Genomic DNA, 18,687 nt, shown 5'->3' with positions numbered 1-18,687 from the left:
GCAATGTAGACGTGGACGATTCTGAATAGATGCAGTGCAGGACATAATTGATCATATGGTAATTCTAGTTAAAAAGTAGTGCCGGTAGTGACTGTGGCTGACTGATCTGACTACAGCGCCACTGGGGTAGGAGTTTGGCTCTGTCCACACGGACGTTTGAAATGAACGCCCTCTGAGCATCGGATGAGTTTTTGCTGCACTTTGTAGCGTAACAAACGGTTCAATATTCATCAGGATTTTGTTAGAAATCGACAGCAAGAAAACGTTGCATGTGGCATTTATTTGAGGCCATCCGACCGCGCAGCTGACTGAACGCTGGTGCTGAACGCCCGTGTAGATGGTTTGATTTGCTTCAAAAAAATGGTCACCGTTCAGTGTACGCTCACCTGACACCACGAACGCCTGAAAAACACCAGGTTCAGATGATCTGTTTGAACGAGGCCTTAACTCTCATCTCATTCATGTATTTGAAAACTTCATGTAAAGTCATTTATGGGATACATGGATAATCGCGGCATTGGTAATCGTAACCGCATTGTATCGTGAGACCAGTCTATTATGACGGTTGTCAGGATCCGGCTCGCCCCGCTGAATGGCCGCTCCTCACCTTCAACGCCGCCAGACACGGGACTGAGAGGCAGGGGTCGGGACCCTGCTGAAAATGAAGCCATGGAAGGCCAGGGACAAGGAAGCTGGCGGCGTCCTCCCGGCGAGTCGCGGCTCCTCCGATCAGCCGCCGCGTCATTCCCGCATGGACGTGACAGAAAGACCTGACCCGCATTTGGACGCCACCTGACGCAGCCCCGCTGAGATCGGAGGAGCCGCGACTCGCCGGGAGGACGCCGCCAGCTTCCTTGTCCCTGGCCTTCCATGGCTTCATTTTCAGCAGGGTCCCGACCCCTGCCTCTCAGTCCCGTGTCTGGCGGCGTTGAAGGTGAGGAGCGGCCATTCAGCGGGGCGAGCCGGATCCTGACAGAATCCCCCCTTTTATGGCACGACACCTGGCGGGCCAGACGGAGCAGTCCATGAAGGAGGGGGGAAAAGTCCATACACGGTCTTAAATGGTCCGAGTGGACAGGAGGAATCGAACGGAATCGATTCGTAAACCAGAAAGGATGAGATGAACAGAGGAATGATAAATGACTGAATGAATGAATGAATGGTCCAGTATTTCAGATGGACGAGCGGCGGATGTCCAGCGCAGACGGCTTCGGGCCAGTTTGGTACCGGCACCTCGTCCGCCGTCCGCATGCGTCCGCCGCTCCCTGTCAGTCTCCGGCTCGCCCCGCCGCGACTCGCCGGGAGGACGCCGCCAGCTTCCTTGTCCCTGGCCTTCCATGGCTTCATTTTCAGCAGGGTCCCGACCCCTGCCTCTCAGTCCCGTGTCTGGCGGCGTTGAAGGTGAGGAGCGGCCATTCAGCGGGGCGAGCCAGATCCTGACAGACGGTATTATGTACACATACAAGTTTCACAAACCAGTTATACATATTTTATGTTAAAGACATAAAAGTGTAATATTTGGTTATGTTTGCAATATTTGCATACTGGTTCATTGTATACTTGCAACATTTGCAATACTGTGGTCTGTAGCAGTCGCCAAAGCATTTCACTGCAGATCATACCATATTATAATGCTGTCAAAATGCATGAGCTGAAGCAATGAGACACTAACTGATAATCTTGAAGGTCATGTTCCTTATCATCAGGCGTTGCTTGACTGACCCTGCATTACAGGTCGGGGTCACAGTCGCAGTCCTCGCTCGTTTTTCAACATTGTTCATTTGAATGGAGTGCGTAAATGAACGAAATGCAGTATTACGTATTGATCCCTCCGACTCAGTCACCCCCTCGCTTTAACAGCTTTCTGACATTTTCTGACATGTTTGCAGACATCATGCTGGAGTGATAACTGTGAAAGTGAAAGCCCCCATATGTTATTTTTGACGTGCAGGCACATAATCGATATGCCTTATTAATTACCACTAATGCTGAATATGGAGGTAGTCATTTGTTGAGAACAATTGATTGCCTTGTTCTGTTCTTATGAGCGTTAGGAAAGGTGGTCATGTGGATGGCCGGGATGGAAGAGCTGAAATTGTGAGATTGTCCTTGTCCACCCCTGTCCAGCTTATTTATTCTTTTCTGTCTCCTTCTTCACACCGTCTCGTTTTTTACAATGAATTCCTGCTCACGCTTCTCTAAGCAGGTACATGCCACACTACTTCGTCCAAATAGACACCTGTCCCAGAGGACCTAGAGCCAGGACAATCACCCCTACTATAAAAGTGACGTATAATAACGGTATTCACAAACACACAATACCAATGTACTCTCTAACACAACGATTAAAAATGTTGCAAGGTGGTTTATGGGGTTGTAGAGGAACCCATCATTTAAGTATAAAAGTATACAGGGGTGTGAACTTAATTGGGAAGGCAGTTGATGATACAATAAATGCACTGAACATTTCTGTTGTGAAACACACCAACACATCTCCATAATGTTAACATTTTATGGGTACATTTTCTTATTGGATACCATTTTTTACATTTCAACAATTTTTTTTTCACATCCTTGTTACCATGAATTGCAACACAGGAGTAGAACATCAGAATGGATGCACGGCTAATTTTATCTAAGCAATGCAGAATGAGACATGTTGGAATAAAGTTGTTAATCAGAACATAAAAACATAAAAAGTGTGTGGAGTCAGATGTACATGCAATAAAATCGCAGTAAACCAGCTTCTTTTTTTCATAGAAGTAGACTTGTTTTCTTGGTCCTGCAGCTCTCTCTCTGTTTGTGTGTGTGTGAGACAGAGAAACCATTCCTCTTCTCATCAGACTGTGTTTGGATGAGTCTCCTCCCTGATTGCTCTGTCTTATTTTCTTGTTTTTTTCATTAATCAGTTTCACTGTGACAGCAGCATCATCTTCTGCTGCTCCCACATGCATCTCCCATCCCAGGGTGCTTCGCCCATCCCAGGGATGGAGTTCCTAATATAGATCACACAGATCACACACTGTAGCATTGTTCTAATTGCCATTCTGTTGGCGGTGCTGAGGGCACCCTGAATTTTATGGGATTTGCACCAGCAACCTGTCCTGGGGAACCGTGGCTAAAACGCATGACCAGCTCAGTTTTAAATGACTGTCATCCATGGCACACTGAGAGATCCTCCCAACTGGTTGCATGTGTGGAAAAAAACGATATATTTCTCCCTTTCTAAGGAGGAGGAGACTGGTCTCCAGGTGGTTCGGAAACACCTTCCTGTCAGACGCAGGGAGGGACATAGGATGCATCACAAGGGACATGCAGTGTCAGGGACTACACGTGCCCGGATGGCATATGCCTGTCTCTTGTGTGCAGGTGGCCCGATGGGCCAGAGCCGCCGCCATGGCAGAGGATCAGCCCGAGGATCCGGGTCCTCCAGAGGCGTCTCCCCCCCACCACAGCCGCTGATGGTGCTTGGTCGCCTTGGAGCAGCGACCTTGAGGGGGGCGCCTGGGGGCCATTGGGCGATCACAGCAGGTGACAAGACGCCTGATTAAGGCCTGATTGACTAGAGCTCCATAAGAGAGAGCTGCAGCCTACTTTCAGTGCTGCAACATTGAAGTGGACTCTGGCATTGGTTTCTGCTGCTGTGGTTCTGTCCCCCCACAACCCCCAGACTTGACATTCATCCGTGAGTTAACAAGAAAACAACATTTGCATCATCTTAATAATTAACAACCCAATAAAAGTTTTTTTTTCTCCCGTAAAGCGTTAGATCCCCGTAACCCTCGTATTTACATAAACGCACGCCAACAAATGCCAACAGTGAGTGTGCCAGGACAGAGAAAGTCCAAAATGAATTTACGTCCCTGCGGCGATGCATATGTTTTATTGGCTTTGCTCTCGGCAGGCATTTGCCTGGCTCTGTGCATTACTCTTTGTCCCGATGCTGGAAAATTGCTTATTTCACGTCCATCTGGAGAGGCACTGGATTAATCTAGCAGTGCTTTGCTGTGATTGGGACTTATCCCAATTTTTTTTAAGAATTTGTATGTGTGTGTGTACTATAGAGACAGATTTGTGGTCCATATGTGTAGCTTTTTCCCCCAGCGATATATATTAGCATCTTCTTAGCATCTTCCAGATGCAAACTGAAAACATAAAAATGCAGCATTGCCTCCTCCCAGTAAAATCCCATTAATAACATTAATAATAACTGATAAAGCGCATAGATGAGTAGTTGGTGGTTTTCTCTAGATCTCTTGGGTCCCGGGCAAAAACCGATTTAAACGGTTCTTCAGGAATCTGTGTGTGTTCATGTGTTCGCGTCAATGAGAAGTTTTATGCGCCCACACATAATCTGTCCCAATTTCATTCTGGGCACCGCTGAGTGCTTTCCTCTTTCTGTAGGCTGTGTGTGGGGGGCTCTGTATATTAATGGCCAGGCGACCTTAAAGGAATGTCACCTGCTTTAAGTTAGCTATGTCCAATTGTGGCAGATGATTATTACGGATGCTCCGGTCCACTCAGTAATATAGCGCCAACGTTCCAACGTTCATTCACAAAATGATATTGGGACGAAAATAAGACTACTTCCCATTTTTCCAGAGACTGATGACACTTGTAACACTTGTTACAAAATATAGATATTTTTTATTGTGTTTTTTGGCTTGGCAGCAAATGTAAGACGATAGCACAAATATATTTTGACTGTATGATTGGTGCTAGGCACACTGCTACCAACGTAGGTGACTGCTGCTAAATCTAATGACTTGTCAGATCCCTTTACAAATTGGACCACGATTATAAAAAAAACCCATTACACTTGGGCCAGTGGTGGCGTCCTTACCTAGTGGGTAAGAAAGCAGACCCGTATTCAGAAGTTTGCCGGTTCGAATCCCTGAACTGCCAAGGTACCAATGGGGTGCCACTGAGCAAAGCACCGTCCCCACACGCTGCTCCCCGAAAACCTGTCATGGCTGCCCACTGCTCACTAAGGGTGATGGCTAAATGCAGAGGACACATTTTGTTGTGTCAACGTGTGCGGTGCTGACAATCACTTCACTTTCACTTGTGTAATTATCCTTAATCAAAAGAGAAAGTGATCACAATGCATTACTGTATGAATTTGTCGTGCCCTACTAAATGAAACATAATGAGAACAAGTAGACTCTTAAACTCAAAAATCAAAAATGCGCTGTGCAATGTTCTGTAATGTTCTGTAATATTCTCTGCTGTCTAGAAGGCACCGGGATGCTTTTATAATTATGAGACATTATGGAACCTCCCCTTCACAGACAAGACGACAGAAATAAATACCCATGAGCTAATACGACTGTTTTATTTTCCAGGGCCGGAGAACGCTTTGATGTTCTATGTAGAACCCCAAAGGGTTCTTTGTTGTGCCATTTTAAACCGTCAGAGATTAAAGATTGATTGGAGACTGGGTGTGTTTTTCTGGGGGGTGTGTGAGCTTTTCAGTTAATTAAATATTCCTTGGATATTTAATCAATAATTCACTCAAGGTGATGCTACTGTGTACTCGGTTTTGTGGCTGAGGGAGGAAGTGTGGAGCACTGTGACCAAATCAAAATCAAATCACTGTTATTGTCTCACCGCATGCCATTACTGCACAGGCGCAAAGCCTCTCAGAAATTTATGCCCCTTGTTTTTCACGAGATGCAAAAGCGAAACAAATTTTGAGTTTAATCGAAAGTATGACAAAACGGTAAAGAAACAGTTATTGACAAAGTTAGAAATAATGATTCAGTCGAACCCACATCTCCTGACGCGCCAGACACTCAGCTAGTGTGAAGAAGGCCAGTTTTATTGCTTCTTTAATCACTGTGACTGTTTTCAGCTCTACCATGATAAATACAAAATGGGTTCCTAAGAATCAGTCAAGCTTTCGGAGAGACATGTTGCATTAGTGAAGACGGCATCATTCCAGTGGTACTCAAGACTAATTGTTAATTAAGAGATATTCTCTTAATTAACAGCCATTTGCAGCAACCATTGTCATTTGCAACATAACAATGTCTGGACTGGAATTTTTATAAATCCTGTTGTCTATCAAAAAAGATGACAATTCTAAATTGTGGTATGTTTGTGTGGTGTGCAAATTCTATAAATAATGTCCAAAGGGTGCAAAAGTGTAACGAGTGGTTAAAGTATCAATATGTGTGTTAGTGATCTGCTGGTCCAGGACCAGGACACTGCAGTGCCATCTGGCTGGTGAAAACAACCTGAACAGCGGTGACTTTGATGATTTTCTTCGCTTTCCTCAGGCACCGCTTGGTATAGAATAGATATCCTGGAGGGACGGAAGCCTACCTCCTCTGATCTTCACCCCCTCTGCACCGCACAACTTAGCTCTTGGAGGGTGTAGGTGGAGCTGTTCCCATACCAGGCGGAGATTTAAAAATGCATTCGAGGGACTCAGTCCCATGAGAAATGTTGCTGCACCATCTTCACTGTCGCAGTGGTTACAGTGTCACCAGTGGGTACCAGCCCCAGATGTGACAGTATAGGCATCTGGCAACTTATATGTGTCACATGATTGCAGTATTATAGATGTGGCACAAAGTGACAAAATGCTGTGCAAACTAGTATAAAGTGCCTGTGCCCTACCCACCCTGGACCCATTCCTCCATCCTCTAATGAACCCTTGTTAGGTAGTGATAAGTTTTATAAACTTTCTTAGATACTCTTGTATCTTACTCTTGATCTTCTTCTCTGTTGTCTCGTAGTTGTCGAATGTCGGATCCTGGAAGTCCCTCAACGCTACTCGGCATCCCCCGCCTACCTGCCTGTCAGTTTCCAGATGCTAAATGCAGACTCCGCCTTCTTCCTCAAAGAAGCCAATCAGGACATCATGCGCAACTCCAGCCTGCTGTCCCGCACGGAGTCGGTCTTCATCCACAGGTCCCGTAGGACTCCCTCCGTCCAAGCCAGCTATGGCCCTCTGTTGGTGGAGCAGCCTGTGCCTCTCGAGCTGCTGCAGACTCCTGGGGAGTTCGTAGCCTCGTCCATGTTCACCTTCAACTGGAAGGCCCAGACCTTCATCATCACGGACAAGGTGTACCTGAGTCAGCCCAAAGTCCAGGTGCTGTTCTATGTCTCAGGACGCGATTGGGACGACTACAGCAATGTTGATAAGCTCCCGTGTGTGCAGATGTTTGCCTTCCACGAAACGCAGGAAGTACGAGGCACGTGCCAACTCAAGGGGGAGATGGGCTTGTGTGTGGCTGAGCTGGAGCCGTTGGCAGGCTGGTTTGGACCACCCAGCGTCGTCCCTGGTCGCCACAGGAGCCCAGGATCGCCCGAAGGAACGCCAGTGGAGCTGTACTACATGCTGCAGTCGTCCGAAGTGGGTGACTGTCCATCAGAGGAGTCCCAGAGGAGCAGCTTTCACTCATCACAGGAGCAGGAGGGGATGTTCGGCTCGGCCAACTCCACACCCATGAAGAGGATCGGCAGCGTGAGGCTGTACCGAGCCGCCACAGAACTGCCTCTGGCGGAGCATCGGCTGGATGGGAACTTTGTGGTTCTGGTGCCGTCCCCACCGGTCCGACAGAAGGACACTGTGTCTGCCTTCATTGCTGCCGCACCCTACTCCCTGGTGGAGGTGTTCACCCTGAGGTAGGGTCACGGCTGAATCTTCTCTAGTACCAAAACATGAAGGGGTTTCAGGCCGAGCAGTAGGATCTCAATACATATCATACTGGGGTTTTTTTTAAGACCCACAGGCAGACCCTCCCAACCTGGGTTCTGGTTCAATGTCTATCATTGTAGTCGGGTCGGGTCGGGTCAAGCTTGCACGGTAAATGTTCAGTCAGCAAACACGAGTACCTGTCCTTTCCTTATGATTCGCTGCTTGTACATTTGTTTCAGTGACTGGTAAAAGTGCTTCGCATGTTGTAAAATTGTTTTATTAAATGTAATTTTTTTTTGTGCAAACGTTCATTTGATTTGCGATTCTCTGCCACCGGCATCAGATGATGCGTTTTAGTTATCACAAGGGAGATGCGAAAAGGAGGTGAAACCGAGGTGATCACATTTTAAAACCGGCAGATTTCCCGCCAAATTTCCTTTCCCTATTAGGAAAGCACGCAAAAAAAAAAGATGGTTTGTTGGCTCGGGCTTACAGCTCTAGTGCTACCTGTGCACGTCTGTAGTCTGTAATGCTGGCATGCCTGAGTGAATGAGTTAGATCATGCATACTTTATTATGCTGAATAATTTCACGTTTCACATCAACAATCAACAATTCGGACATAATCCTAGATGATCCATAGCAGGATACATTTTAGTGGGCTTTCTAAATGCATTTTACACGCAAGGCTGGCACAAGGCTTTATGGGCCACTTAGCTGAATTAGATTTTTGGGGGCTTCCCCACCACCACCTTAGTTCTTTTTCAAGCGCTCTTGGGGTCCCCATAGGGGGGCTTTGCAGCTGCTTGGTTCGCTTATACCTTGAGCCTGAATCCTGAAGGATTATCACAGTAACAGATGATTCCAGATGTTCAGTAATGTTGGTAGTAAACCCCGAATCAGAACTCATTGCTCATTAGTCTTCAGTGGATCTATATGAAGCCATTTGCCCAGAACATACACAGACATGACTTGTATTATTATTGTTTTTGACTTCTGAATATGTTCTGATAATATATTCAGCTATTTTTAGTCACATGAATTCACACTCCTGATCGCCCCTCAACAGACAGTGTTTTCCAGGCTGGTTTTGTGTATGTGTGTGTGTGTGTATGTGTGTGTGTGTGAGTGTCTTTATGTTTTGACTCAGGGAACAAACTCCCACTGTTTGGGAGTCACCATCAGCTCTTTCTGTTAATTAGAATTTTTGCGGACGACTAAGTGATTTGCGTAATTATCACACACTGCAAACAGGGATGCCTTTCATTAAAATGCATTTCCATTAGCCTAATGAGTGAGGAACCCTACAGCGGTGGAGAACATTTATAAACTATAAAAGGGGCTGTGACAAGGGGGTCAAGCCAATTTGTCAGCCAACACAAAAGTGAAATAACTTCAGCCCCTGTGGTGTCTGGCTTCAAGCAGCCGCCAGCAGATCCCACCAGATGAGGTGTCAGAACCAGCGTCCGGCAAGTTCAGCTACAGCAGCTCTTCTGTTGGATTAGCAGTCCTGCAAGACTGCAGTGCATCGGTGGACATCGGTGAGCCTTGGACACCCATGAACCTGTTACCAATTCACCAATAGCCTTTTCTTTTGGCAACTTTTGACCACATTAGACCTGAGCTGCAGTTTTGGAGATGCTGTGACCCTTCTGTCTAGCCTTCAGAGTGTTGTCCTTGTGATTTGTAAGGTGCTATCAGTGTTAATAACATAATCTGTCATAATGTTATGGCTGATTGGTGTTTATGGCCAATATGTCTGTGCACAGCATGAGGTGCAGATTTGTGTGTTTGATTGGGTGCATGTGTGTGTAAATATACATGAAATGATGGGACTACGCTGGATGCATGTTTGGAGTGTGTGTGTGTGTGTGTGTGTTATGGGGATAGTAATCTGTATATCCGTAGGGTGTGTGTGAGGGTGTTTGTATAGATCCCTGGAGTGTGTGTATAAGTGTTGCAGCCCTCAGTAGTGTGAGAGCTTAGTGGCACTGATATGAAAATGCTGTTGGGCGCCAGCATGTGCACAGGTGATAAGCTTTTCTGTAGTGTTTGTGTGTGTGTGTGTGTGTGTGTGTGTATTTATTCTTGTGAGACCAAAACCCTTATGGCCAAACGTCTCTGATCTCTTCACGCTGCTTTATTATCACTTACATATTAAGGCTGTCTTAAGATGTTGCGTACATCTACTGAACCGCCCTGCTCCCTTATCTGTCAGTCAGGGTCTGTTTACTCATGTGTATATATATATATAGTTACCTGTGACATGAAGCTGTGATGTTTTAATTTTGGCTGGGAAAAAAAGTCACATGAATTGCTGCAACCCCAGTCCTGCATAAATACATCAAAACCAGAATAAAACTATATATATATCTTAAAATCACTTCTTTTAATGTAATATAAAATCTAAAATACTAGTGAAAACCAGTACAACTCATTACAACTCTTGACTCTGATGTCATATTATGTCTTCCAGGATGTGTTAAACGTCGAATTATGCAAATTGAAATAACAAATACAATTTACGCCTAATGAACACATGCTAATCTTTTCTGCATGCAAGATGTAGTTTTAAGGTTACATTTTTATTCCAATCAGTCCAATCGTATTCCAAAGTACAAGGGACAGAATGTCTCCCATGGGCAAAATGTTTCCTTTTCCTTTCCTCCGTCGGCCCCAGAAATCCCTCATAAGGGGCTTGCCCGTCCAAAATATCGGACATTACACACCTGTGTTGCCTTCTATGTTGAAGAATTGTGTCCAGTGCAGTTGCAGCAATAGAAACAAACCTGATAAAGTCTATTATCCATCAGCATGATTCTTGTAAAGACTTACCAGCAACAAGGAAAACACTTATTTTTTGTAATGGAATGTAATTCCAATCAGCCAGTCATTAGCACTGTGGAAAAATATCTAAATCACCCCACCCCACTGCGGACAGCCAAATCAAAAATAAGAGTTATCAGCACCGTGCAGTTCACAGCGTGAATCTCTCTTCATTTCTTAGATGCTTGTTGTTGTTTTTTTTAACCAGCTGCCAATTTTCACATACTTGACCAGTCTATTTAGTTTATTAATTCTCATTCTATTTCTTGCAATGCACTCGTTCAGGGTTACCAGGACTAATCTCACAATATGTGACATGATTAGGTGTATTGTGATGAAAGTGCAACACTCTGATGGAGTAGAGGACTTTTCTCTCCTTTTAAATGAGATGAAACCAGAGCAACCATTCGTTAGACTCGAGAATTCAAGAGCGCATGTTTCAGGCAATTCGCTCTTGTTCTCGAAGGGCCGATGTCAGACCGATGTCCACTGTAAGGTGAGCTTGTGGACTGGGGAGATATTGATGTTCGCAGGGAAAAAAAGGGTCTCGGGACGGAATCAATTTGCGCTGCAGATTTGTAAGGAGCGAACCCAGCGTGGCTCCAAGTACGCATCATATTGATAAATAATAAGGCAGAATCAGTTCTATCGATCTGAGTGCCGGCTATGCGGAGCCGTCCTTCAGTCAAGCACTAGCGCCAAGCTCCTCACAAACTATTTAATAAAAAAAAAAAGTGACTTCATTAACTCTCTGTAGCCGAGTTCTTTTGTTTTCTTGCCAAGTCTTTTGTCCAGTCTCTCTCTAACTCGAACAATGATGCACTACACAACAGTACAATGAAAAAGAGAATAAGCTCTGAAGCGCCTTCATGTTTCACCTCACCAATGTATTCAAAGAATTAAAATCATATCCTTGATTGTAACAGCAAGAAAAAGGCATGCATAAATCATGCGAATAAAAGCAATCTGGACTGATTAACATAATTCGTTTTTTAGCAGTCATTGCCGTGCTGTAATTAAGATGTTACATGCCATTGATAATTCATTATGGCCCCAAATAAGATGGTTTCTATGCAAATGAAATCCTGGGGAAATGCGCGGAATGTGATATAAACCGATGCTTTCCTGGGGACTGGAGTGCGGATGGCCTACTTACTCTACACACACTTCCATTGCACCCAAATCATTCGATCATAGATCGATGCAAGCGCGTTCTCTCCTCCATCGCCGTCAGTGCAGGGCAGTGCCGCTGATTGACCGCTTATTGGAAACAGTTGGAGCATTTCTGAACATGGCCGCTTTAACATGCATCCTTAAAGACCTGCATACGTACCTGTGTTTTAATTTATTGTCCTGTCACATGGACAATTACATTTACAGCATTTATCAGACGCCCTTATCCAGAGCGACTTACAATCAGTAGTTACAGGGACAGTCCCCCCTGGAGTAACATAGGGTTAAGTGTCTTGCTCAGGGACACAATGGTAGTAAGTGGGGTTTGAACCCAGGTCTTCTGGTTCATAGGCGAGTGTGTTACCCACTAGGCTACTACCACCCTATTCATTACACACACAATTCATTAATGGTGGAATGTGGGGAATCTCTTCCTCTACTACAACACCACTCTTTCCTCCTCCCAGAGCTCTAGGTCATTGTCTTCCAGACTGAGACTGCATGAAATGCTTCCCCGCAGGCCAGTCACACTGCAGAGGGTGGAGTCGGCCAAGTATTTTCTCCTCCTTGTCCTGCCTAAAAGAGAAAGCACACAGAGAGGCAGACAGACAGACAGACAGACTGAGAGAGCACAGAACATTACGGGCCTAAGAGTCTAGGGGCGTAACAGTGCAAATGTTGTTGTGGAGGCCTGTCGTCTTCAGGTGGTAAAGCCGCTCTGATCAATGAAGTCACACCTCAAATTTTTCGAATTTACACTGACCAGCCTATTATTCCATCGTCAACACAACCACTTCAGCCCATGGCCTGTTTCCCAATGACAAACTGCAAGGCATGTGGTGCTGATGTTGGGTCACAACATCACTGTCTGGGCCACTGGTTTTATATGTTTTTCCATGCTCTTGTTTAAAAAAAAAAAAAAAACGGTTAAAGAAGTGTCCCCGTAATCAGAAGGTTCCCGATCCGCCAAGGTGCCACTGAGATGCCACTGGCAAAGCACCGTCCCCACACACTGCTCCTCAGGCACTTGTCATGGCTGCCCACTGCTCACTATAGGTGATGGTTAAATACAGAGGACACATTTCACTGTGTGCACCATGTGCTGTGCTGCTTTGCACCACAATGACAATCACTTCACTTTCACTTCACTTTCAAATCTCAAGTTTGCAGTGGGGATCTCTTTAGGGACCTAGAAAGCAGAAAATGGCCTCCTCCATACTGTGCACACAAATTCGCGAGCACAGCATCGTCCAGAATGCCGTGATATGCTGCAGAAATTGTAATTCCCTTCAGCCGAGCCCGGCTGCCAAACTCCGACTCATCCATCAGACTGCCAGACAGAGAAGCATGATTTGACACCCCACAGAACATGTTTTGGCGCTCCAGAGTCCAGTGGTGGCGGGCTTCACACCACTCCATCCGAAGCCTGACGGCGCCCTCGCCGATGTGAGGCTTTCGTGTGGTTGCTCGGCCATGGAAACCCTTTCCAAGAAGCCCCCGGTACTCACTGTTTGTGCTGACATTTAATGCCAGAGAAAGTTTGGAGGTCTGCAGTTTTTGAATCCACAGGATGCTGGTGACTTTTATATACCAATTTAAAACAACTTTACCATAGTTGATCTACATTGCTGTAATTTTGGAAAATTAATGGCGGTATTAGCAATAAAAAGTTAATTCTGTTCCATAGGGACACATGGGATGGAAAGGTTTCATTAGTACTGGTGGCTCTTCAAAAGACAAGAAATGACATCTTGCCATTGACTGAATGTCTCATCAATGTGAGACGGACGTGAGCATGCTCCTTTTTATTATACAAGAACCTATTCTTCTGGAGAGCAAATATCTCTTTATTACATTGGATCGGACCCATCCCTAGTTGAATAGAATGTAGCATGTAGGCTGTAAATAATGTAAATAACTAACACACAAATAAAAAAAAAAACAGGAAGTAGAGGGCGCCAAAAGGCAAATACTGAAGCTCTCTTACAAGCTACATTTAATCATCATAGGTCATTAATTGATAGCGTAATGCGATAAAGCAAGGTGCAGAGGAAACATTAAGAAAAAAGACACAATGGGAAACTGCTAAACTTTACTAATTAATCAGCCAATAGATGTCCTATTGGCAGTGGCGGCTCCTAGTGGCCAAGGCCCAATAGGCCTGACATGTTGGCAACTCTTACATTTGTTGCTGTTTGTGGGTGACAAAGAAAAAATGCAGAAACAAACTTTTGTTCTTGTTTCATGACCCACGTAGAATTCACCCACAGCTATTTGTACATCAGATATTTGACATTTGTTCTGTCCTACAGGGAGCTCTTCTATCGATGTGGGCTCCTGTCACATTCACAATTCTGGGACTTTTGTCCAAAATTTTTAAATTGCCATTGGCAGTTAGTGCCCTACAAGATCACATCCCTCTCTTGACTGTTAATTGGCATCTTGCCGTAGTACACACATTGCTGGGATTTTTTTTAACCATACTGTATATACTGTATATGCTGTAAGGAAGATGTGGGTTTCAGTTTTTGTTCTGATACATTCACGTGTGACAACTCCAAGTTATTTGCCTTCTTTAAACCCTTCTGATCTCAGTGCACCCTGTTAAGGTTTTCTTTCTGGGACACTGGTTCTGTTTTTAAATGACTGGTTATGGGAGTTATCCTGTAAGGAACTCTGGACTAATTGACTAAATCCACTTCCCGATCCATTTTTCGGCTACGGCTACTTGCAGCAAGACACATTATTTTTGGAAAATGGATGAGAGCACAGAGGATTCATGTTGCTGATTCATGTTGCTTTGCCTGCCTAAATCCAGCTGAGCACGTCCCTTCATGATCTCACTGGCCACTGTAATGAATGTGAGTCAGTGTGTGTGTGACTGACTGAGGAGTGTTTTTATTTCATTGGAACTAATCATTTTGCAGACAACTTGTAGGGCTCAATTTTTGAATTTTTTTGGAAACCCATTGGACCAGTTGGGGATTAAAGATCATGTCATGTGGTTCGAAGTCAGAAAGATGTGTAGTAATACAATAACTAGACTTGGTCAGGGTCATGAAAAAAGAAAAAAAACTCATCGTCGCTCAGTGACCACATTAGCATCCGTTCCCCTGGTGGGAAACACAGTCTTCACTCTTGGTCAATATTCACTTGAGAAGCAGAACGCACGTGAGCCCCCGTCGGGTAAGAAGAAAGAAAATGGACTGCTTGGCGAGCTATAGCTTGTAGTACTGCTCGAGCCCAGGCTGGATATTTGGTTCAGATGGTAATTGAGCCAATTCTGGAAATTATAACGCAGTGACTTCTCCCTCCTGTTGCACTGTCAGTGCACGCGACAACTCTCTCAGGTCTTCTGAAGTTCATGTTTCTGTCAGAAATGAGTTCATGATTCTATCAGAAATGTGGATGATTTCAGCATGTAGCAACATGTCTCCTCGTCTTTCTCTTCCTCAGTTGTTATTGCAGTGTGCAAATACCAATTAGTTACACAGCGGGACATGCATTAAGGCAATTCTAAATCAAACACATTATGCTTCAGTGTTTCTGCTGATTTATACAAATGTTTCTTTCATGCTTCTCGCCATGCTGTAAATAAACCACAATAGAAGTCTGTCTACCATCTGGATTTAGGCTATGTCCACAATGCAAGACTAAGTGCTCAATTCAGATTTGTTCTCAAATCTGACTTATTTTTTTTTAAGGCATGCAGATTTGTGACAAAAGGCGATCTAAGACGTGCCCTTTTTTTTATTCAGGATTCCTCTCAAGGTTTCTTCCTGTCTTAATTCAGGGAGATTTTTGATCTCTGAGTCTATATACTTTGTGTCAGTTTACATTGTGTAAAGTGCCTTTGGAACGAAGCTATCTATGATTCTGGCACTTTCGTGTGGTGGTCAAGTACATGCTTAGTACTCTCGACCAAGGCCAGGGGTCTCATTGTGTAGAACTCATACTAAAAGTATACATGCATTCACGGGACAAAAAATGATGTACGCAAAAAAACAATTATTAAATTGTGGTTAAGGAAGCGGCCCCGTATTCAAAAGTTTGCCGGTTTGAATCCCAAGCTGCCAAGGTTCCACTGTGGTGCCACTGAGCAAAGCACCGTCCCCACACACTGCTCTTCGGCCACCTGTCACGGCTGCCCACTGCTCACTAAGGCTGATGGGTTAAATACAGAGGACACATTTCATTGAGCAGTGTGTGCTGTGCTGCAGTGTTTCACAATGACAATCACTTCACATCTGCACGCAATATACACTTTATGAATTGCACTCTACGTGGGATTTCTCTCATGTGGATTTGTCGCACATTCCACCCTTCCCCTTCAGCCATACATGGTAAATGCAAATCACCTCATGAATATTTATGCTTCCATGTAAAACTGAAAATAACGGCATCATGGCCAATAAAAACTAGAGGACATTTTTCTGAAACTAAAATAGATTGTGGGCAAAGTGGAAAGCAAAATTGTGGAACAAAAAAAGGAAGCGAGTAGCAACAGGTAACGAATGCAGTGAATGAAATGAGTGCAGCAAACAGGATGGTGACCGAAAAAAAAAAGAAATTGTGGTCAGATTTAAAATTATTCATAAAACAATAACAATTATGTATGTTACATTATGCACAAGTCTGATTGCGGTATTTATTCATTTTCAGCAATGAGATTGGTTGTTTCATTGGTTGTGTTAGTGATCATGTGTGTGTTTTCTTTATTTTCATGACAATTTACATTGGTAGATTCTCACTGAAGGCATCAAAACTATGAATGAACACATGTGGAGTTATGTACTTAACAAAAAGTGGAGACCTGGACTCCACAGTCACCGGACCTGAACCCAATCCAGATGGTTTGGGGTGAGCTGGACTGCAGAGTGAAGGCAAAGGGGCCAACAAGTGCTAAACACCTCTGGGAACTCCATCAAGACTGTTGGAGAACCATTTCAGGTGACGACCTCTTGAAGCTCACTGAGAGAATGCCAAGTGTGTGCAAAGCAGTAATCACAGCAAAGAAATTAGAATATAAAACATGTTCTCAGTTATTTCACCTTTTTTTGTTAAGTACATAACTCCACATGTGTTCATTCATAGTTTTGATGCCTTCAGTGAGAATCTACCAACGTAAATGGTCATGAAAATAAAGAAAACACATTGAATGAGAAGGTGTCCAAACTTTTGGCCTGTACTGTATATATGCGTAGGAAGAGGGGTATGCATCTTTTAGGTCCCATTTTGTGTGTACGCAGTGGTTATAAATGAGCTGTAGCTGCTTTCTATTGCTGTTTCCTCGGCATTAGCTTGATTGTTTAACGGTTGTCACTATTTAAGGTTTGTTCAGTCTGTGTCTAAGTGGGATCATCTGCTTCATAGGCGAACATGTTACCCACTAGGCTCCTACCACCCTACACAAACCACAAAAACACACCGCTCCTGTGTTAATGTTCCCTGACTCTCACCTATAAAGTTAATCTCACTAAACCCTTCAATCGCATGTAGTTGCCAGCATTTAGCCGTTGGATTGTTGTTGGGTTAGTGTCTTTGTGTGGGGAGAAAGGGCATTGAACATACTCCGTCTCTCTCTTTCTCGCTATCTACCTCTATCTGTCGCTCTTTTTTTCTTTAAATCAGCCAGTCAGACACGTTCTCTAACCGCTCTGTGATTGCGAGTAAATTTAGGGCACAAATGAAATAACTGGGAAGATTTACTCCCACTAATCCGTTCTTAGTGCTCTCGGAGGAGTGAGTCATGGGGGTGTACAATGTGGCGGGGAGAGGAAAAAAAGCCCAAGGACGTAACCTCGTCTCCCAAAAGCCTCCATGCCCACCACCAGGCTGTCTGTACACTTCTATTCCTCCAAAATGTTAATAATCAATATGTGGACTAGGGTCACGTTACTTTACATGATTTTTCCTGGGAAAAAAAACAAAACGAGATGAAAGCAGGGAATAAATTTTACAACGTGATTTACCACAAGGGTGTCATCCTGTCACAGTGCTGGGCTGGTTCTGAACGAAATGCCTCAATTCAACGATGATGAGTCCCACTGTTTCAGTGCTTATAGTATCGTATATAGGGTGCATGTGCGAATTTGGGGCCTGGATCTATGAAGGTCACTTGGTTTGCTGTGTGAGATGGCCTGGTGTCTCCAGTTGTAGCTTTTGCATTACAAACTATTTCAATAGATCATAAAATGTGTTTTTTTATTTTATGTCCTCCTTTAGAAACACATGAAATATGTTTTATGGGATAGTTTGACCATGAGAGATTCATCTTGACAAATCAGTCGTTTCCCTGGCTAAAAGAAGGACACATTTTTGGTTGGATTTAAAAGAACATTTGAATTGTGACGTTCACATCCGAAGATGCTCTCTTTCATCAGAATGTCAAATTATTTGCACATCAGCCGTATTCAGACTCATCCAGACTCTTCTGGATAAATGATATAAGACTGCCAGGTTTAAGGGCAGTAACGGTATTGCCCGGTTTATTTTTCCTTTTCAAAATACTCTGTCTGAAGATGTGTACGCCACAGGGCAGAATGATAGCAGATGGCACTAAACCTTGAGACCCACATCGTAAAGCCAGAATAATCCCATCACAAGCATGGTATTAGACCTGCCACGTCTGTTTATGACTGCTGGTAACGCATGACCTTTGATTGTCGGTGCGGCCTGTCAGAAATGCGGAAGGCGTCTGGGGAGCTGGAGCGTAAAAAACCAAAATATTAGGCCAGTAATTTCATAATTATGGAGAGTTACTGACAGATTCATTTCTTTGCCTTACATTTATATTTACCATGCACAAAAGAGGCCAATGCAGGCCCTGTTAAAGTGAAATGGTACATGTTGTTGTGATGATTGTTACTGGAAGCCGGTCTGCTATAGATTTTTCTATCACTTTTGTAGATTGGGGTATTTTTATTCTGAGAGAAGGTTACGGTAGATAATAAAGCAAAATGGAACTCTAATTGCTCTCATGTTACGGTGCAGTTCACCTTCAGCTTATAGCCGCTCCATTTTCCGAGATGACTCGGGCTG

The 18,687-nt window shown here is 44.2% G+C and overlaps 1 protein-coding gene across 1 annotated transcript in view; it reads left to right on the top strand.

Annotated features, from left to right (window-relative positions):
• The window catches only part of LOC114799718 (transmembrane protein 132C), a 111,846-nt gene that overhangs the window by 23,868 nt on the left and 69,291 nt on the right, over positions 1-18,687 (top strand). The window contains exon 2 of the mRNA XM_028996527.1: positions 6,744-7,635. Coding sequence (XP_028852360.1) covers positions 6,744-7,635 — 892 coding nt within the window. The remainder of the gene's footprint in view (positions 1-6,743; positions 7,636-18,687) is intronic.

This window comes from Denticeps clupeoides, chromosome 11, assembly GCF_900700375.1.
Source record: "Denticeps clupeoides chromosome 11, fDenClu1.1, whole genome shotgun sequence".
Lineage (NCBI taxonomy): Eukaryota > Metazoa > Chordata > Actinopteri > Clupeiformes > Denticipitidae > Denticeps > Denticeps clupeoides.
This window is presented reverse-complemented; position numbering and strand designations above follow the sequence as displayed.